Raw genomic sequence first — 21,822 nt, 5'->3', positions numbered from 1 at the left:
TTGTAAATTCCATAGGTGTTTGTGTTTGTGTATGTGTATGTGTGAGTGAGTGAGAGTGAGAGTAAGTGAGAGAGAGAGAGAGAGAGAGAGAGAGAGAGAGAGAGAGAGAGAGAGAGAGAGAGAGAGAGAGAGAGAGAATAACAGCACCACTATGTTATGCCCTGAGATGGACTGGTGCTTTGTCCTGAGTGTGTTCTTGCTTTGCCCACACAGATTCTGGGTGGGCTATGGACCCAGAGTGACGATAAACAAAATGAAGCCGTACAAAGGATGAACAAATGAATGAATGATGAATGTTAAAGTTCAGAACTAATATTAAGATACCTGACAAATAATAAAATACAGAACTACTACTAAAAAAAACAGTGTCAGTGTTAATAAACTAAAGCCCAATCTCTATCTTTGAAATAAATTGAAAGAAACTGAATTAATGAATCCACTACATTTAACTAAATCAATGTTAAGGAACTAAACAAATAAGAACTGCATCAATGTGGATAACTCAATGTTAAGAAATGGACTCAGAATCAACTTCACCACTGTTAACCTGGTCAATATCAATGAATGTTAATGAACTGATGTTAAGGAACTCAGATAATATCAATGAGCAAACCAAAAAGAAACTGAATCAGTGATAATGTGGGAAATGAGCAGTAATGGTGGATTTGGTCAAAGAAGGGACATATTTCAATAGATAATTTGTTAACTGATAAAACTTTGAATGACTGATCATATTAAGAAGAAATAACTTTTGACTGTGGTTTTACCAGACGAATAGTTTGAAGCCATATGATGTGATGATAAGGCATGATGCTGAGGGAGGGTGTTTTTCTTGGCTAAATATCCACCGCCCAGTGTGAAGTACACAATCTCTGGAGAGATTGGTCAGGAGCTCGGAGGAGGGTCAGGAAAGAGTGGCTTTGCAGGAAATGTGTGCGAGCGTATAAAAGCTCCAGAGTGATGCATAACCTCCTAGTGTTTACATTGTGTTCTTGGTTTTGGATGATGTTAATAAATCATTGAGAAGCATACATAGAACAGGACGGTGCCTGATTTTAGAAATTTGAGGTTCAGGCAACAAGGGATCAATCCTGAATTAAGTCTGTTTAATTTCTGGCAAAGATGTACAACAACAGCTACTCCCGGCCCAAAGTTGCGCTGGAGAAGAAGGTCATTCACAAATCCAAGGGAAAGAGCTGTGGTTATTATTTGCGGATCGTTTTCTTCTTCTCTTCGTTAATACAGTCACTTATCATCGTCAGCCTGGTGCTCTTCTTGGTGTACGGACAACCTGGGAAGAGCCCTGAAGAGATGAGGGTGGAGGAACTGGAGATTGGCTACAACAAGCTGTCCCTGGACAACACCAAACTCAGGAAGGAGAAAGCTGAACTCACCACCTTGCTTAAGACAAAGACAACAGAGAAGGATACAGCAGACAAAAAGCTAGCAAAACTCACAATAGACTTTGAGGCTGCCAAATCAAATAACACAAGACTTGCGCATCAACTAGTAAGTGTCCAATCTTTTGTTTATTTGGTTCTTTTTAATGAATGTGTTAATTTAATGTGATTTGCTGCTTTTAGATGCTGCTGGTTTTAAGTACGCCAGTGGCCAATCCAAAATATAAGACAAGATGAGAAAACATGACACTAAAGGAATTTTTCTCTTTATTGTAGTCTGTTTGCAAACAACCCCAATCTCGTATCGTTCCTCCAGCACCGTGCTCTCCAGGCGCTCCTTCTCCTGGTATATTTTATGATGGATTCATCAAAACACTATTTGAAATATATAGAAATGTCTTTGACCTAAACATGTTTCTGTAGATGTAACGTTAAGCTTTCTTGTTGCAGGACACCTCAAAAGTTTGCAGAATCTTCTGGACCACCAGAAAGCTCTGTATGTAATGCTCGAGAGCAATTACACTCTAACAGTACAAAGTCTCAAGCTTGACTTAGAACGTGCTACAAAAGAGAAGACCCTGTGTGAAATATCGGTGACGCACCTGAAGCAAGAAAAAGAAGATCTGGCATCTCAACTGCAGCTTTTCAGAAAGAAATGCAAGGATGACTTTGTGTCATCTCTGCGGGATATTCAAACTGTTAGCGCTGCCTTTCTGGAAAAAATCGATAACCTCTTTCCTGCCAGTTTCACCTTCCTACTCACATGTGCAAAACAACAAGAACAGATGGAGAGGATCCAGGCCAATTGCACCAACCTGTCCCGGCAAGTGGAAAACAAGTTCCAAAGCTACTTGAACGTCGTTGGTGAAAAAGTCTCTGAAATGCAGGCCCAGAGCAGTCATCTAGAAGTGCAGAACAGACGGCTGACATCAGATCTGCAGCAGTGCAGCCAGAGCCGCACCCAAGAAAATGAAAAGTGCAAGAAGTTACTCGTAGAGTCTCAGGAGGCACAGGACAGAGAAGTTGAGAGACTGCTGAAGTTGCAGGAAACACTGATTCAGGAAAAGCTCCAGGCCTTGTGCCCAGCAAAGGTAAGAAAGCCTTGGGATCTCTGACCTTTTTGAATCATAAACAGCACAAATAAATGTTAATCGGTAGTAAACAATCAAGTTTTGCACTGCTGTTCTTATCAAATATTATATATTATATCCTTATTTACAGCCTGCACCTCCTACTTTGCCAAGATCCTCTGGATATGTGTATCCAACATCCCTTGGACATCACAGCAGGATAGGCACAAGCTCAGCTGGAGCAAGTGCTGCAGGACATACTGCAGTAGGCAGCAGTCAACCATGAAAGGTACATTCATGCAAACATTAGCATCATTACAATGTTCTAGCTGACTTTAGACTGTCAGAAAAACACTGTCACTGTGGTGGAACCCTCAAGGGTAGATATCTGTACCTTTTTAGGGAACATAACTGTACCTTATTCTGTTACAATAACTCTTACAAATATTCATGTCTCCTTGTGGAGAAGAGAATGTAATGTACCTTTAAGGAACACAACTGGACACCTGTGTTTTACCTATAAAAGGTACATTTGTACAGTTTGTACCTTTAGTGGCCTGCAATGTACCTCTGCCATACCTTTTTTTTCTGAGAGCGTAGATTATATATATTTTCTACAATTTGATATTTATGTACTCATTTACTGTGTTTTAACAGGTGATACATGTTGCCTCAGTCTCCAGGCAGATCTCAGAAGAGCTTCAGATTTGTGATTTTTAAGCTTTAATGTTCATGGGCAACATGACTTTTCACATTTGAATTTAGCATGTGTTCATTTGTTAATAATACTGTGACAGAAATAACATAGCAATTGTACATATGATAGAACAAACTTTTTATGAATCTGTATTTATGCCATGTATAATGTATTTGGAGCAATGTATTGAAAAGCTGTTGGTCACTAATCTAGCAAATGACAGGGATCATCACTGCTGCGTTACTGTGACTAATGACGTTTTTCACTTGAATGGTAACATATAGGTAATGGAGATCAAACTCTACACATGAATAACCATTTTGCTATAAATCTATCCAGAGTGGCACCAGATCTTACTCTACCCTTTTTAACCATTCTGTGTAAAAAGTGTGAAAAGCCCAAAAACCTCATTGTAAGCTTTGTAAAATAATATTAAGTGCAAGCTATGTTATTAAATGTATAGTTAATAGTGAAAATCCATAAAGAATTTGTAAAATTTGTGTGAAACTAAAGGAAATTATAACCTAATTTTTTACTGCAAACTTTTTTTAAAAATTCAAATATTTAAAGATGTGTTTCATTTTATTTGTTTCAAATCGTGTATTATCTAACTTAGTCAAAAGTGTGTCTTTGTATTCATCAACACTGTCCTCAATAAATGCATAAAATACACAAAATATTTCATTAGCCTCTTTACACTTCATACTAACACTGGATGTTCGTCATCACTGTGATGAAATCATAGGACACATTGAATTAATTGCATATTTTTCCAAATTCAAATCGAATACAAGATATGGAATCATTCACAATCTTGAATAAAAATTATGGAATTCTATTATAAATTGCAATTCTAAAACAAATACTAGTAAAAATCTATATATGTAAATTAGCCTGCAATTAAAATGGTGGGCTTAGAGACCTTTAAGTGCTGTTGAATTTGACTAATGTAAAAAACCTTGCCCTTGTATGACAGCTGTCAATTTAAACAATGGGAGTGACTATAAAACTCCTTCAAAGAGGAAATCCTACACACAGTGTGGCAAAAGACTTTGTCTGTTCTGTCAGCTGAGCTTAAAATTTGGTGCAAGAATAAACAAAATGGGAAATTTGCAATAGAGCAGTGTGTGAAAGCTTTTCTTCTGGAAATGTAAATCGACTAACTGAAATGACCAGTAAATTGGATCTTATTCTAATTAGAAAATTTAAGAGATTTCAAAACAAGCGGGCCATGAAATTGCACTGGAATCAGTCCTCAGGCCTGAGGATGAGCCTCTGATTCAAATTGTGGCTTTTGTGTTATTGTTGATGATGTTTTTGTTATTGTTGGTGATGTTTCTATTGTTTCTTCCTTAACAGTAAGAGACATATTTCATGAATCTAGATTGTTCCACTGTAAAACTTTGTGTCATATCTGTGATTTGCTACAAGGAATAAATGTGCAGATACAGCACACTGTTAAGAGAAAAGTACAGAAGAGAGATGATTTAGTGTTTCTGAGATCTGGGCTTTTAGATTTTACTTTTGATCTGAAGTGCTATTCTGCTTTGTTTAATTTTAATAAAAAGAATGACATGTGACATGAATAAATGTTTGTTACTGTATTTTTTATAGTTAGTCTTTGCATTTTTACGCAAACATAGGGTCAAAGGCTGAACCTTTAACTGCCTTTCAGGAGGTCATTTGTTTTCAGAATCAGAGTACAGTACCTCTTATGTTGAGCAGAGCTGCTTAGCTCTGTGTGATTTATGAGACCTTTATAACCTCTCTAAGCCAAGAAGACAACTGAATGCTGCATGACGTCAGTGGAATGAATAGTAGGAAGAGGTAAGTATACGCCAAGCTGTGTCAAGCTTCTTTCTGCTGCACACTAGGCAATAGCATCAGAGGGTGAGGAGTTCAACAGAAGAGCATAAATACAGAAATGAAGGTCAAACTGACAAGAGAACAAAGGCCAGCAGAGTCCCACATTAAGCCATCTCCTTCCTACAAAGCCAAAAGATCATCTAGATCATCCAGTACGTTCAATAAGCTCAGGAAAGTACCCTCAGCATTTAACGTAAGGCCCAAAGAAAGGGAAAAAAAACAACAACAATAAAAGCCTCACTCCTGGGGGAAAAACTGTTTTCATACTAATATTTGGTCACTGCATATTTCATGATGTTTAGGAAATAAAGAATTTTAAAAATCATTGTAAGTTGGTGATTTCTGTTTGGTTCCATTAATAGTTTGATATATATTTCTTTCCAATAATGAAGCATTGGGAAAAGCTTTTGTTTTATTTCAATAACAATATTTATTCTAACATTACCTGTATATATTAATGATGAACAAAAATAAGGGATAAAGTCCAAGTATACTTATTTCCCAATGCAAAAGTCTCTAAAAATGACATCCAAGATTTCCTCAGCCCCAACTTTGCCAGTGATCCTTCCCAAGCTGCTGAGGCCTAAACGCAATCCCTCTGCTGCCAGTGCCAAGTCTACATCCCTGTACTGATAATACAGATTCAAGGAATCCACACACTTCCGCAGGTGAACTCGATGGCGAGTCTGAGTCAGGCTTGGGCTTCCGGCTAGTGGGTCTCCACACCTTAAAACAGAAAATGTGATTTAGAGTTAAAGCAATATCTTAAAGAAAATGTTATTCTGTAAATATAATGTAATGTAATTCTTTAGTTTAGCACTGGCGCTATAAGGCTAACAGAGCTTACAAGTAATTAATCTTATACCTAGCCTGTTATCAACCATCCCACATACTTTCAACCCACATTGTGGTGTTAAGTAACCTCAAATAGACTTGCTTACATTGTTTCATACCCTGAAATATCAGCCATTTTATTTTTGACCACTCTATCACTTTGGCAAGAAAAACAACATCTAGGATTCAAGTTGACTTATAGCACTTACAGTGTCTTTAGTGTGTTCTTTATTAATGTGAGGAAATCTTCCAGTCCTTCTCTGGTTTGACATGACAGTATACTGACTGGAACCATATCTGAGGTCTGTGTGAGAACGTTCTGGATGATACTAATGTGTTCTTTAAGAAGGAGGTCACTTTTGTTCAGGATCAGAACACAGTGCTTATGATCCTTCGCACTGGGCAGCACATTCTTCAGGTATTCGCTCAGGAAACCGGACACCATCTGAGGCTCCTGAGGAAGTTGCGTTGAGTCAACCAGCACCAACGTCAAGTCTGCCAAATCCACCCTATGGACAGAAGTTTTATGAATCATCAACAATGATCAGAACAGAAACCTCAGGGCTATCATGTCTTTCAGAGAAGGCCTAATAATTTCTGTGAATACCTATAAAATTGACCTTTATATTCTAGTTATAGAAATGAGAAATTTTTATTCTGGATCTAAATGAATTATTATTATTATATAACATTAATATTTTGTCACTGTCCAATTAAAAATATTTAACTCCCAAAATAGTAATTATACAGAAGAAGTAAGAAACCTTCTTAACTTTCAATGGAAGTGAATGTAAAATTATTTAATTCCCAGTAATTTTGGAGCATTTCTATTGGTTTATTCATCATGGAATTTTACATGATGTGAAGCACAGCTTCTATGTTCTAATGATGTAGTGAACTAAAAATCAATAAACATGTTTTTAATTGGACTCCAACGATATATTAATTTCAGTTCATTTAGATCCAGAATTAAACTTCGTCACTTCTACATCTTAAAAACTAGTCAATTTGCTTTTCCCATGAAGTTACTGAGTGATAAAGCAAGTGGTCAAATAACGGAGCTAAAGGAGTTCCATTTTTTTTGCCTTAATGAAGCATTAAATTATTACAATTAAATGAATTCTAATTTTTTATACGAATCAAATTTCAGACACAGTGTCTTGTGGACCTGATCCAATCCTCGGAGCAGAGCAGACCTCAGGGTAGCAGAGGATGCTTATTCTCAAAGTCTCCTTCCTGAAGCAAATCACTATCCTACGACCTTTCTGGCCTGGAAAAACACCTCAAACTGCACAAGATTGACGCACATTTCCTCAATATCTTAGTCACTGCTAATCCTAGAAAAATCTCCTGCTGCGCAAACACCATCGAGTACCACATTCTGCCAGCACTACACTAAAATATAAACAGTGGAAGCAGCTGTCTGATGTGTGTGTGAGAGTACACACATCCCTGTATTTTTGCGCTCTGCCCTGATTTTCTTTTTTGGAAAAACATTATGCAACCAGACGGGGCTCTTATATGGATATTGCATAACCTCCTATTATTACAATATGCATGTATCTTTGTACAAATTCAACAAAAAGCTAGGCACAGGAAGCGTACCTGTGGCTAAATTTATGACCAAAAATAACACAAAAGTTAAGAATGATTGCTTCCTTTTGCTCTTCACACTTCCAGCATAAAGGTGAAGAATGTATTTCCCTAAGGAGGCTATTTATCAAATGCCTATAGAATGTCAGTGTGTTTAAATTAAGCACAGTGTTGTTTATATTATTCTTAGTTTTCCCACAGCCAGTCGCCTACATGTTACGGGCGCGGCGGACTCCCTCTTGCTCCACAAAGTCATCCGTGTCCCTCAGTCCCGCAGTGTCACACAACCGGACAGGAAAGCCCCCAATGTCCAGAGAGCTCTCCACAACGTCTCTGGTCGTTCCTGCCGTAGGAGATACAATGGCAGCGGGACGCTGACCTGTAGTGAAGAAAATCCAAGCATAAGAAAAACAAATACATGAAGTCAGACTGCTTTGCAAATTTTGGAGACACCTGACCAAACTGCATGTCGCTGTTTCTTTGCTGAATTTAACAAATTGTTTGGAAAAAAAGAAAAATCATACCATTTCTTCCAGGCTACATTTAATACCTCTAAAATACAACATTTACCAATAAAAAATTATGTATTAAAATGTGCAGGTGTATGTTCTCTGTCCAGGACTAAGTTCTTAGTTTCACTCACATCATTATCAAAACATGTAATTTGAGCAGGTGACCGAACCATTGCATATGACCGTATCTCACGCTCTTATCTGAAAACATGTTCCAGACACATTCCATCTGAAGGTCCCCAGCTGAACGTTTGGAAGTAAAAGATGATTTCCCAGCTCATTATGTTCAGTGTGTAGTGCAAACAGTTCTGGAGAGGCCTAAAATTTGAACAGTTTGTACTAGTATCAGCAGAAAGAAAAATAATAAAAGACAGGGCTGTACAAGTCTGAGCTGGATTGGAAACAATAACAGGAATAAATCTGAGAACTGATGAATGCGGGTCACTCAGGGCAGGAAACCCAACGATATCCACATCCCCACCCCCCTGCTCTCTGCTACTGTCATTATTGACCATAGAGCAAAAAAGCTAAGCTGTTATCTACTATTGTTACAGATAAAGCCCTATGATTCACATTCATTTTGAGATAATTTGCGTTTCATGTTTTCTTGGCAAATCAATTCAATATATAAAAATACACCTCCAAAACTCTGAAATAAAACCTAATTTTTTCATTTTGTAATTTTTTTTTTCAATTGTCAGTAACTTATTTGTTTTCCTACTCATTGTTGGGTTTATCTACAGAAGCTAATATTAACACATTTGTTTGGGGCAACAACATCCTACGGGATCCCACCACACACTCGCAAAGCACAATTATGTGGACCCAGGCACTAGTGTCTGCTGCAATTTCCTCTGGTCCAGTCTGAGAAGCACTGGTTTAGACTAAAAGAACGCCAAAGGTTAGTGACAAATAAAAGCAATTTCCGCAAATTTGACGACATCATTTACATAATTTACATTATCTTTTACTTCACACAGTGACATCTGATTATGTTTTCTGAAGATGTTTGAACAACTGTTAAGTGAAGTGATAATACTGCAGTCAGAAATTTACACTACATCAAATTAGGGTAAACACAACATTGCTCCCCAGTTTTAGTCACCGCTGAGTCCCCACAATCACAGAACATTACCAAGCTGAGTGAGAAAATACTAACAACGCATTTCTCCACAACATGTAAAAATCTCTAAACAGTTAAACACACTTGAAGGAGAATGCCAACTAATTCTTTCTGTTGTTATTAAACTGACTACATTGACTGGCATCATCTCTAATTTCATTACATTTTAAAATATATCCCTTGTTATTTGTTACAAAATATATTAAAGAATTATTTTTAAGATTTTTTTAACTGCAATGTTTTTGTCCTCGGTTACTGTGGCAAGGCAGGACCCTTGCGCTAAATCATTACAGTAGTATAGTAGTATATTTATAATTAAAAAATAAACCCAACATCAGAATGAGAGGCTTCTTCTTACACAGTATATTGTACAGGCTGCTCTTGCCCGCATTGGTGGACCCAGCAATGACCACTTGCACTCCACTGCGGACTCGCTCCCCCCTTCTCTCATCACACAGATGCTTCTCTATTTCCATCTGCAGCTGGGGTACAGCTATGTCCACTGCATGAATATAAAAAAGAAGGCACTAGTCAGACTGAAGATGCCACAGTAATGCATGTGTTGATAGATATTCAGTGAAGGATTAATCAGAGTTTAGCGACAATCAATTTCCTACATACTGTAATATACACGTTTGAACAGTCCTGTACTAATGACATGTTTAATTGACATAAGTGAAAATAAACAGTGAAAAACTACTGTAAATTTACTGAATTCTATGGCAATTATGTCAAAATATTTATGTTTTCTATTTTTTCAATATACCACACTGTAAATAAGTATAAATCACACTTTAAAATTGCATTTTAATCTTTGTAGAAATTGGGTTAAATTATTTCCCCACCTCAACTTTACAAAACATTCTAAAGCAAACCTTCAAAACAAAAACTTAGATCAAAGTCCCAGAGTCTGGGCCATAAAGAAGAGCGCCAATTTCCTTTTGCATGAGCGACCTCTAACTGGGCACTACCGCTGAGCTCATGTCACTCAGAGGAAGGAGATGGTCTGTGACAAACATGTTCCTTTACGCACAACAAAATCCATAAATTCTCTTGAGAAGCACATCAAAACATGGATAAAATGTGCACCAAAATATAAAGCTGCAAATTGTAGATGCCAGAATCTGTTATTAAAATTTTTGTGAAAAAATGCCATTTCAGCATGAAGTACCTTAAATCATACATTTAACAGAAATATATACGTAAGCCTCAACTACTGAATAAAATATACATGATCTAATTAGCATGCACTCCATTTGCATTTGTTAGAGCTTTCACACTTTTCTGAAACCCTGCTTTGCTTTGCAACGTTTTCAGTATTTTGTGTGCCCTCCCTTTTCCTTTAAGGTTTGTTTTGAGTTTTCAAAGAAATGTGGAGGAATAATTGCCTAATTCATAAAGTTTAACTTAAGAGTTGGTTGTATTTCCTGATTCTCATAATCCACTACATCTCAAAACACATTCACTGAGGTCTGGGCTCAGGGATAGTCAGTCCATACTCCTAAGAAGCAGCTTTTTGGTTCAGTTTAGAAACTGAAAATTACCTTCATTTTGGTCTATTTATTTTCTTCAATAATTACCTATTTACAACTATGCGATCTTTAAGACCCATGAAACTGAGGCTCTGAAGAAATATGCAGTCTGAAAGTAGATGTAACTGTCGAGAAACTGAGCTGTTTGGACAGAAACATTTGTGGCTTTTTTCAATAAGTGCTGTTTATCTGACGTGGACAATTTTGTTCATCTATCAAGTCTTGTAAGGTTGTTAAGTGTTCTGTTTTCCTTCTAACTTCCTTCTTTCTTTCTTTTTTTAATTTTATACAGGACAATTTATAGCAATATCAAAATATGCCACATTTAAACTGGCCTAACTTGGTTTACAGCAGGTTCCTTTTCTGCAGTACAAAAACAACCAACACTAAACATACAACAAACAAAACATACAACAAAAACAAAAAACAGATCTGAAATGGTTACAAGTATAATCTTTTTATATACTTATTTAAAATGTGCACTTGATGTAAGCATTCTGATACTGTATGCGATCTTATTCCAGATTTAAGTATATGTAAAAAATAATTTTATAAAATAACAATAATTATATTTATAGGCTGGAACTGGGATAATTACATTGGAAACTGATCTTGTAATATGTTCAGATGTACTATTAAATCTTAAAAGTAGAAGAGAATGACAAAGAGAAATGATGATTATTATAGATCTAAAAAAATCTAATCTAACAGCTTTAGTGTTTACATAATCCTGAAAAGGCACCGCATTAGTGTGTGTACAAACAACACAATGATGTGTCCAACAAGTTAACTTAGCATGAATTTTATATATATAGGGTGACCAGACGTCCTCTTTTACCTGGACATGTCCTCTTTTTTAGACTTAAATAAATGTCCAGGCGGAATTTCACAAACGTCCGGGATTTTGTTTTTCTAGAGCTTACATAGAACTTCAAGAAGCGTTTAGTTCACAAACTAGTCCCGTCCTCCTCTACTCCGATTGGTTCACTTGAGTGAGAAGGGGGCATCGTGAAGTAGCCTAAAATCTTCTGATTGGACGGTCTGACTGTAGAGCTACCATTATTGGTTGATAACCTTCTCTGTAAACATTTAATTGGTCTGCCTGTCAGGAGTCCTTGTTTACGTCAGGCAAAGCTCACGTACCTACCCTTGTTTGGAGCAGCTATGCCGAAACGTAAATGTAAGTTCTCGGATGAATTCCCATCCTCATTCTCATCAGCCCCCCCACCCACCCCCGCGAGACGTGTGTCCTCTTTTTCACCATCTCAGATCTGGTCGCCCTATTACATGATCTACTTGTAGAGTTTCACTACTGGCTCAATAATTTCCTTTGTGGTGAGAGACAACATTGGAAGATAATAAGAAATCATTATAAGAACAATTGCATGCAAATATATGTAAGAGATTTTATTTATGATATATAACCTAATCTGATTATGAACATATTGTTTCCTTTTTTTAATTTCTTTGTTAAATTCCAAATATGATGTGAATCAACATAGGGCGATGGCACAGTAAGTAGTGTTGTTGTCACACAGCTTGTAGGTTGAAGGTTGTGGGTTCAAGTCCCACTCCAGGTGACTGTCTGTGAGGAGTTTGGTGTGTTCTCCCTGTGTCCACATGGGTTTTCTCCGGGTGCTCTGGTTTCCTCCCACAGTCCAAAAACACACATTGTTAGGGAGACCGGCGACTTAAAAAAAGTGTCCGTAAGTGTGAGTGAATGTGAGAGTGTGTGTCGCCCTGTGAAGGAATGGTGACCCTCCAGGGTGTGTTCCCGCCATTCGCCCAATGATTCTGGGATAGGCTCCGGACCCACCACAGCCCTGAACTGGATAAGCAGTTAGAGATAATGAATGACTGAATCAAGAGACACCTAAATACTTCTAAGACTTTATGACAGTTAATATCTGATGTGCAAAGCAAATGGGCTGAAATAGAGATATAGATTTCCTAAAAGAGTGAAAATACATACATTGAGTTTTCTTAACATTTATAGTTTATAGGTGATTCAATTAGAACCATTCATGTAAACGCTGAAGGTCAGTACAAAGTTTAGGATTGATAACATCCAGATTTAGATCACAAAAAAAATCACTGTGATCATCATCATACAAAATACAGTTTGAATATTTACATATTTTAGGGAGATAATTAATATACAAAAGTAAAAGTAACGAACATAAAACGCATCCCAGAAGAACACCCAAATGACATGCAATAGGAGATTAAGTAACAAGATCAGTTTCAATAGACTGACACCTATTAGATGAATAGAAAGAGAGCGTCTATATCACATCCAAAGAAAAATTCATTCATTCATTATCTGTAAGCGCTTATCCAGTTCAGGGTCGCGGTGGGTCCAGAGCCTACCTGGAATCATTGGGCGCAAGGCAGGAATACACCCTGGAGGGGGCGCCAGTCCTTCACAGGGCAACAAAGACACACACACTCACACCTACGGGCACTTTTGAGTCACCAATCAACCTTCCAACGTGTGTTTTTGGACTGTGGGAGGAAACCTGAGCACCCGGAGGAAACCCACGCGGACACGGGGAGAACACACCAAACTCCTCACAGACAGTCACCCGGAGCGGGAATCGAACCCACAACCTCCAGGTCCCTGGAGCTGTGTGACTGCGAAACTACCTGCTGCACCACCGTGCCGCCCCAAAGAAAAAATTCATAATTCATTTATTCATTGTCTGTAACCACATATACAGTTCAGGGTCGTGGAGGGTCCCTGGAAGCCTGCTTGGGATCATTGAGCGCAAGGCAGGAACAGACCCTTAATGGGGCGACAGTCCTTCACAGGGCGACAAAGACTCACACTCTCTCTGCCAATCCACCTACCAACATGTGTTTTTGGACTGTGGGGGGAATCTGGAGCACCTGGAACATCTGGAGGAAACCAATGAAGACACAAGGAGAACACATCAAACTCCTTATAGACAGTCACGCGGAGCCGGATATGAACGCACAACCCCAGTTCCCAGGAGCTGTGACTGTGACACTTCCTGCTGCACCACCATTGTGCCCTCTCCAAAGAAAAATGAAATGCCCAAAATGTATTCAGCAAAAACTGATGATTCACTGTTTTAACCAATATATCATAAGCCTGAGATTTTTTCAGAGAATATAAAATATTATAAAACTAATTCTGTGTAATCTCAGAAAAAGTAAATGAGGGAGAAAAGATGCTGAGACAGAACAATAGAACAATGAGGTGTAGTGTCAAAATTAGACGCAAGATTTCTACAGAATTTCTCTAATCACAGTGGACTGTCTAATGTCTAGGTTTTTCAGAAATGTTTCCAAAAAATTTTCTAAATAACCTGTAATTGCTTTTTTTACTGGAACTGGTTTAAACGATCACGTACCAACGACTGTTACTCAGTAACTACATGGAAATCTTCAGGAAGATTCTGTCTCTCCCTTTGGCATTTTGTGTTTCTCTCTTTCTCCCCATTTCCTTGAGGAAACTGACATTTCAGCACTTTGAGTCAAATCATTTCTCCTTACAGTCATTGTTGCATTTTTATCCTGCTGCAAACAGGAAGTCCTCACAATGCACTAGGGCAAAAAAATCCAGCTGCTGTATTCATTTTTCCAGAGGTGGAGACCTACCTTGATTTAAGATTCCATCCTCTATGAGCTCACCCTCACTGAAGTCAATGAAGGCTTCCACATGCGCCAAGCACTGCAATTAAACAACAAGCAAGCCTTATTAGAAACCATTAGTCATCCCTTCGAAACAAACACACAAGACTATTTCTTAATACATTTATGGAGATCAAAGCCGTAAACATTTTTATCCATGGTAACTTATTATGAAATGTAAAAAAATATTTTTTTACAAAGAAAATTGAAACTTTGCTCCAGGTGGTGAGGTCCCCTTCCAAGTCCTAATCAACATGACAGGAGAAGTAATTCATGCAAACTCGGTTATGGGATACAATATGAATTTTAAAGATTCTTATTATTAATAATAATAAATAAATAAATAAAAATAACATAAATTAACTTTTTATTGGTTTTACTGCTTTAATATCCTTATACTGTTTTTGTAAATCATTTTAAATTGCCATTGTTTATGAAAGATGCTCTATAAATAAACCTGCCTTGCCTAGCCTTCCCATTGTAATTTCCTTAATACCATTAAACTAAATATTGATCACAATGCAGCCATCAGTCACTGCCACTGCTCATAACTGCAGCAAATACAAAAAAGAGAAGCTGTTCCAAAAACTTTTCAATACAGCCAGCTAGTCTCTGCTGGAAATAGTCCATTGGGTAGGGAACACAGCTGTAAAATAATGCACACTTTCAAAATAAAAGTTTCAAAGACATTGCTTTAGTTATGTAAACAAAAAAATAACTAAATCCGTAAATATTACATATTGTCCATTTACATTTCTGACTGCGGGTGTGGTATCTATTCTGTAAATTAAGGTAATGAACACACGTAATGGGAACTGGTGGTTTTCCATAGAGTTATACACCACAGTAAATCTGTAACTAATTAGCAGGTGGCAAAGGGCCAAAAAATGTCAAGAAGCAAAAAGAGGAAAGTTCCGCCAGGTTTCTGGCTGGAACTCAGTATGAGTGTATAAAATGAGTTTTTCCATCAGCACACGCAGTACTGGATCACTCAACCACTGAAGACCCTGACTAGACTTAAATCTGGCACACACCCAAGGCAGGATTTCCTTTCTCCTAATCTCTGCTCCTCACCTACTGAAGAGTTCTGCATATGGCACCTAGCATTCAGACATAAACAGTCAGGACAAGCACTAACATACAGACAAGAGCAGGAAGTACACTGACATTCTATAAACAAAACTATAAATGTCTCTAAGTTTTTGCTGCACAACTTTATACTTCATAGTAAGTGCGTCATTAAACGGATGTGCGACAAAACAAAACTATCTTCATAAAATGTATCTGTTTTAAGGTATTTTACAATATGTGCCTATGTATGAGTGCCGATTTTTATCTAAAGTCCTATTAGAAACACTGCTGTTGTTTTAGAGAGACTGCCCCATCTGGTGGGAGCTTGAAATACTGATACAAAACAGAGATGCCTCAATAGTTATACCACTAACTGGAAAAACAGTCCTATGCTAAAACTCACACACCTTGATTTATTTGATGTTATTTGATATAATGAAGTCAGCAGCAATTTAATTCCACTCTTGCCTCATTCTATTTTGGGAAGGTTGTTAAAAAGTATGGATCTGAAAACATGTTGAGATGTCCAAAAAAATGCTGGTACTCTCAGAGTAATATGATGTCAACCACAGAGCTTAGACATGTGACCGAATATGTTAGGGATGTCCTGGATCAGGCTCAGCAGAAAATGTAAACAGAATTGAACCTTTAGCTCAGATTATTAGGGACAATAAAAATATATCGGGAATCTGGGCAGGAGGAACATAAGATATCCCTTTATGCAGATATCCCTTTATGGGTGGCAGGTGGCATAGCAGGGAGTGTCGCAGTCACACAGCTCCAGGGACCTGGAGGTTGTGGGTTCGATTCCCGCTCCGGGTGACTGTCTGTGAGGAGTTGGTGTGTTCTCCCCGTGTCCGCGTGGGTTTCCTCCCACAGTCCAAAAACACATGTTGGTAGGTGGATTGGCGACTCAAAAGTGTCCGTAGGTGTGAGTGAATGTATGTGTGTTGCTCTGTGAAGGACTGGCGCCCCCTCCAGGGTGTATTCCCGCCTTGTGCCCAATGATTCCAGGTAGGCTCTGGACCCACCGCGACCCTGAACTGGATAAGGGTTACAGATAATGAACGAATGAAGATATCCCGTTATGCAGATGCTCCTCTTTTTATCATATCCATCTTCCTCTACAGCAGCTTTAATGGAGTGTATTGAAAAATTTGGATATTACTCTAGGTATAAAGTTAATGTATATAAAACGGAGGCACTAGATATTAATGGTAAAGTCTAACAGAAAATAAAAGATGACAGCTGCTTTAGATGGCCAGAAGGCAACAAATGCCTTGGTATCTATATTCCACCTTCACTGGACAAACTATACAGTGTTAACTATGACAAGACAATTCACAATATTAAAAATGATTTAAGCTGTTGGTCAGAACTACCTTTGTCTATATTTGGGTAAATAGAATCTATACATATTAATATTCTCCCAAGACTATTAAATTTGTTCTAAATGCTTCTAATTCCAATGTCAACCTTTCATATGTTGGAACAAATTCTCTCTCCCTTTGTCTTTCAGGGTAAGAAGCCTAGGATCTGTTTCAAAACACTTCAGTTAAATAAATTGGATGGAGGGATCAGGTCTATCTCTGTCGGGTTTTTGTTTTGCAACAGCAAGTAAGGGTATAACTGTGAACTGGCTCAAAACCACTGCCCAAACATATGAATCCTGGATATGGGTGATACATGAAAAAAATAACATACAGTTTGAGAGCACCGAAGCAGAAATGTGTTAAGCGATGGAGTTTAGCACTCTTGATAATGCTTTGAGAACACTGCATATTTGAACTAAACCGTGTATGTAACATCACTCCTTTCAATCCCTTATATTTTATTTTATTAGGCGGGAGTGTAGCTGTAACTCAGTGTGAATGTTTATTTTTTTACATGTGAACCATCGATGTACTAAGGCCTAACTATAAAGTGGTGAATGTTACTTGAGCTTCAGTAAACAACAAGTTAAAAAAAAAAAGAAAATAAAGAAAAAGAAAATCAACCAAATTTTAGACTAGGCTGTGGAGATGTTTATAAATATCTAATATAAATATAATATATATAATATATATAAATATAAAATAAAGACGTATTTAAAAACTGAAACTAAATATCCTGAAAAAACAGAAGCAGAAATTAAAGCAATGGGTAGACACCACAAATACTGAAATTTTTGATGCTATATTACTTGTTAATTTTTGTTAATACTTAAAGATTCTGATTGCAAATTAAATAAATGAATGATATATATACACACACACACACCTTTGTTTTTGTGCCATTTCCCACATATGTGAATGTACAGTACCAGTCAAAAGTTTGGACATCTTCTCATTCAATGTTTTTTCTATGTTTTTTTTTTTTTATTATTTTCTACTTCGTAAATGAATATGGAAGACATCAAAACTATGAAGGAACACATATGGAATTATGTAATAAGCAAAAGACGTTAAACAAACCAGAATATGTTTTATACATTAGATTCTTCACAGTAGCCACCTTTTGCTTTGATGACAGCTTTGCACACTTTCACCGTTCTCTCAGTCAGCTTCATGAGGTCGTCACCTGGAATGGTTTCCAGTGAACAGCTGTGGCCTCGTCAAGAGCTAATTTGTAGAACTGCTCGCCTTCTTAATGTGTTTGAGACCATAACTGGGGTTGTGCAGAGGTAGGACTAGGCCTATTCTACCAACAACTAATGAGATGATGTGTCCAAGGTTTTGATGGGTGTTATATTTAACTTAAGGCTTTGATAAAGGTTTATAACTTTGTGAAACATACAAAACCAACAATATTTTATAAATAAACATGTATCATGCTTGTTACATACTTTCTTAAGCTGCTGACTCCAGTCATTATAGAGGCGTCCCAGATCCCCTGTCATCTGTCGAAGTGCTTGCCTCCTCTGAGCTTCAGTCTCAGCATGTATAAGATCCCCCAGACCCTCTATTTCAGTCAAGTCCAGCTTCCCCGCATGGAATGCCCTTCGAGTAAATTCACCTGCTTCTGCCGGCCTCAGTCCTGGTAGACTGCCTGAGATACAAATTATGAAGTATCACTTCAGTCTCTTAAACCCTGGGTTTATTATTCAAATATCAATATAAATTATTCAGTAACTGAATTTAAATTGATCCCTTGGTAAAGTCCTATGCAAAAAACTCTGTGTCCTTGGTGGGATTATGTTTCTTGATTTGTTGCTATTCAAAGTGAAAATAAGTACACATCCTATGGAGGCATACCACTCATTTAGGCATATTTTAAAGAGGCATATTTTTACTGTTTATTGACTGATTAAAATGTGTGTTGGGGGGGGGGGGGTTAAAAATAAATAAAAAATTAAATAAGCACATATTATATATTATTTAGAATTTTCCTAGTATGTTCTACTCAAAAATCAAATAACATAAAAACAGATAAATGTGTCTAAACGTCTAAAGGAAAAAATATAAGCATTCATTGGAGTCAAGATATACTTCACAAATTAACCCTAGTAAAATCTCCCACTGCCACCTTGTGGCCAAACTGAGCTTCTTTAAATCATTCAGCAGGGAGCAACACACCTGCTTCCGCCATAAACTCAAGTTATACCACCACCTCATCCATTATATCAGTCATGTATGTAGAAAATGGACAGAACGAGTTACCAAGGGCATGCAGGATGCTGTTAATAACCGCAGGTCCTCCATGTATGTGAAACTCTGCAACATCCTCTCCAGTGAAGCTGTGAGGGCCTGGAAGCAACAATGCCACATAATACTTACAAGTACAACTTATAGATGTACAGCATAAACAAACTACTTCATAGCCTACTCCATCTCAGGGCATTACACACTGATGTTCACTCACACCTAAACTGTCAGAAAAAAATGTCACTGTGGTGGTACCCTCACTTGTATATTTCACTACATTTAATCAAGGAATTAATAATTGTACCCAATTCTATACCCTATACTTTCATTCAGAAAAATATAATTTAAACTGAGATTAGAATTTTATTAAACTAGTTAACTTAATTAGAAAGGTGGTTAACGTTATGACAAGTCTGTAAAATGTAAGGACTCTAACTACTCTAATTGGGGAGGTTGGGTTCTTCAGTGCTTTAAACAAACCTGGGAACCACAGCACCAGTCCCCGGTCCAACAGCTCTCGGGTCTTCGGGTGGATGATGTTGCGGAGCAGCGCGGTACGGGGAGCGGGCAGACCTTGTTTCGACCCGGTCACAGCGCGAAGAGCCACCGCCGCCGCCGCTCCGCTAACCCGCAGCACGGCCACCCCGCACCGCCCCTGTCCTGAACACACGGCGAAGATAGTGTCAGCGGCGCTGCATAATGGGGAGACGAGCCTTAAACACCCCCCCGGCCTGGAGTGAATGAACAAGAATTAACATCCACGTTTAGTTTAACTGAAACCAGTGTCAATGTCACTCAGTTATAATCCACCCCAGCGAACTGTAAACACTTCACACACACACCTTAACGCAGTTCTGAGGATGTGCCTCCTCCAGCAACGGAATAAACTCATGGTACACGAAATTACTGCGTGTATTTTGGCGGTGTATTACTAACAGTTACAAAATGCTTTTTGCTTATTTTGTCTTTATTTAAATGAACGCTTAACATCGTTTGTCCTTTACTTCTAAGTCATAAACAAACGTGAAGGCAGCGACCACCGCTCTCCGCGTCCTCAGCCGCTCACATCTGAACTGCATGTGCGCCTCTGTTTAAACAGCCATTTTTTTGTTTTTGTATTTTGGCGAATCCCATTGGTTAGTGTTGTGGAGTACGTAATTTTTGTTAAACTGTGATTCGCCTTCATGGTGTCAATCAAATAAAATCCCCGCCCACTGAGCTCTTGCGTATTGTCTCCGTGTTGAAACCGTAAACGAAGCGCGTGAAGAGGACAGGTCCATTTTTGAAACCATCAAAACTCAAAAAATATTGAATTAGGTGTATTTTTAAATGTAAGTTTTAAAGCGTTTTGGTAATGTATTGTTTTAATAACAAATCAAACATTTTCCCACTCTTTTGTCATTTTATAGTATCTGATGAGTAGTATTTAAAGAAGACTTGTCATTTTAAAATATAGTCTCACTGTCCAGTTAAAAACATGTATCTCCCAAAATAGTAAGTGTACAGGAGAAGGTTAAAAACCATCTTAACTTTCAAAGAAAGTGAATGTAAAAAGATTTTACTCCAAGTAATTTGGGAGCATTTCTGTTGGTTCATTCATGGACAGGACAGTGGCTGTGTTCAAATCTACCTCAAATGTTTTAACTGAACAGTAATGAAAAAAACGTTTGCAAGCGAGAATATTTTTTTATGTTAGGACTCTAAATTAATTTAAACACAACAGAATTTGTATTTATTGAAAGGACAAATTTATTAAAGGAAATGAATATAAAAACCACTGTTAACTAGTTTATACCATTAATGGAAGGGCATTAAAAAACAAGTTTGTCTTTTATTCATGAGAATAACTATATTGCATTTTTTTGTTTGATTGTTTATTTGTTTGTTGTTGTTGTTGTTTAAGATTTTGTATGTTATTTCTCTGTAATAGACGTCCTGTAATACAAGATTCCTTGGCATGGATGATACAAGAGTAGTAAAAATCTGTAGCGTTAGCATGATACTTGCTGGATGGTGGGGGCGTGGTTGTTCAACCTAAACCTAATTGTGTATATAGCTATCTGCTTTTGCTAGCTAGTTAATTCACACTTGAGAGACTGTTTGATTTGACATTACTAACACTGTATTAACAAAGTACACGATTGGTACACCTGATTGGTGCAAGGATAAGATTGAATGTCCCCTCTTGTTTTTCCAATATTTGCTTTTAATTCATTATTATAGGAGGGAACACACCCTGATGGGGGAGCCAATCCCAGGGAGACACACATTCACTCAAACATTCAAATCTATGGACAATTTTGAGTTGCCATTTCACCTACCAACGTGTGTTTTTGGACCATGGGAGGAAACCAGAGCACCTGGAGGAAACCCACGCAGACACAGGGAGAACACACCAAACTCCTCACAGACAGTCACTTGGAGTGAGGCTCAAACCTACCACCCCAGGACCCTGGAAATGTGTGGTTGTGACACTGTTGTGCCACCGTGATGCACTTTTGTTTTTCAATTTTCTGACAAATTGTTATAAATTACTTATGTCTTGAATGCTGTACTGTGTTGGTACCCAGTGGGAGGGTTGTTTCTGGACTATGGGATGAATAGTGCATTTTTAAACATTAACAAATGCTCACATACTACTACATATTGACTCATAAGCACCCCTTATTAAATATTTGTTTAAATGTTAATTCACTCATATTCTGTAACCTGTATCCTGTTCATACAGTTATAATATATAAACATATAATTTAATCATTAGATTTAAATGTTACTGCCAATAATAATCCATCAACAATGAAAAATAAGTGTGAAATAAGTGACCTTCCAAATTTAAAAAAAAAA

At 37.6% G+C, this 21,822-nt stretch overlaps 2 protein-coding genes across 2 annotated transcripts; one reads left to right on the top strand and one right to left on the bottom strand.

The window, feature by feature from the left end:
- Positions 1-990: 990 nt before the first annotated feature.
- Positions 991-4,542, top strand: plvapb (plasmalemma vesicle associated protein b). The gene is made up of 5 exons (XM_066647957.1): positions 991-1,509; positions 1,677-1,746; positions 1,851-2,491; positions 2,622-2,759; positions 3,128-4,542. The coding sequence occupies exons 1-4, from the start codon at positions 1,123-1,125 to the stop codon at positions 2,754-2,756; spliced, it is 1,233 nt and encodes a 410-aa protein (XP_066504054.1). The 5' UTR covers positions 991-1,122; the 3' UTR covers positions 2,757-2,759; positions 3,128-4,542.
- Positions 4,543-4,909: 367 nt separating this feature from the next.
- gtpbp3 (GTP binding protein 3, mitochondrial) lies at positions 4,910-20,067 on the bottom strand. The gene is made up of 9 exons (XM_066648050.1): positions 19,821-20,067; positions 19,459-19,709; positions 18,994-19,080; positions 18,180-18,382; positions 14,252-14,324; positions 9,454-9,597; positions 7,674-7,839; positions 6,077-6,376; positions 4,910-5,759 (listed from the first exon to the last, which is right to left on the bottom strand). The coding sequence occupies exons 1-9, from the start codon at positions 19,868-19,870 to the stop codon at positions 5,528-5,530; spliced, it is 1,506 nt and encodes a 501-aa protein (XP_066504147.1). The 5' UTR covers positions 19,871-20,067; the 3' UTR covers positions 4,910-5,527.
- Positions 20,068-21,822: the final 1,755 nt, after the last annotated feature.

The sequence above is a fragment of the Hoplias malabaricus genome, chromosome 16, assembly GCF_029633855.1.
Source record: "Hoplias malabaricus isolate fHopMal1 chromosome 16, fHopMal1.hap1, whole genome shotgun sequence".
NCBI classification, from domain to species: Eukaryota; Metazoa; Chordata; class Actinopteri; order Characiformes; family Erythrinidae; genus Hoplias; species Hoplias malabaricus.
This window is presented reverse-complemented; position numbering and strand designations above follow the sequence as displayed.

Bases quoted from the DNA above. Each gene is read 5' to 3' on its own strand.
- plvapb (XM_066647957.1), top strand. From the start codon at position 1,123: ATGTACAACAACAGCTACTCCCGGCCCAAAGTTGCGCTGGAGAAGAAG. The intron at 1,510-1,676 runs GTAAGTGTCCAA...TCTTTATTGTAG, and splicing joins CAAGACTTGCGCATCAACTA to TCTGTTTGCAAACAACCCCA. The intron at 2,492-2,621 runs GTAAGAAAGCCT...CCTTATTTACAG, and splicing joins AGGCCTTGTGCCCAGCAAAG to CCTGCACCTCCTACTTTGCC.
- gtpbp3 (XM_066648050.1), bottom strand. From the start codon at position 19,870: ATGAGTTTATTCCGTTGCTGGAGGAGGCACATCCTCAGAACTGCGTTA. The intron at 9,598-14,251 runs GTAGGTCTCCAC...ATATTCATGCAG, and splicing joins GGATGGAATCTTAAATCAAG to TGGACATAGCTGTACCCCAG. The intron at 5,760-6,076 runs GTAAGTGCTATA...TTCTGTTTTAAG, and splicing joins AAGAACACACTAAAGACACT to GTGTGGAGACCCACTAGCCG.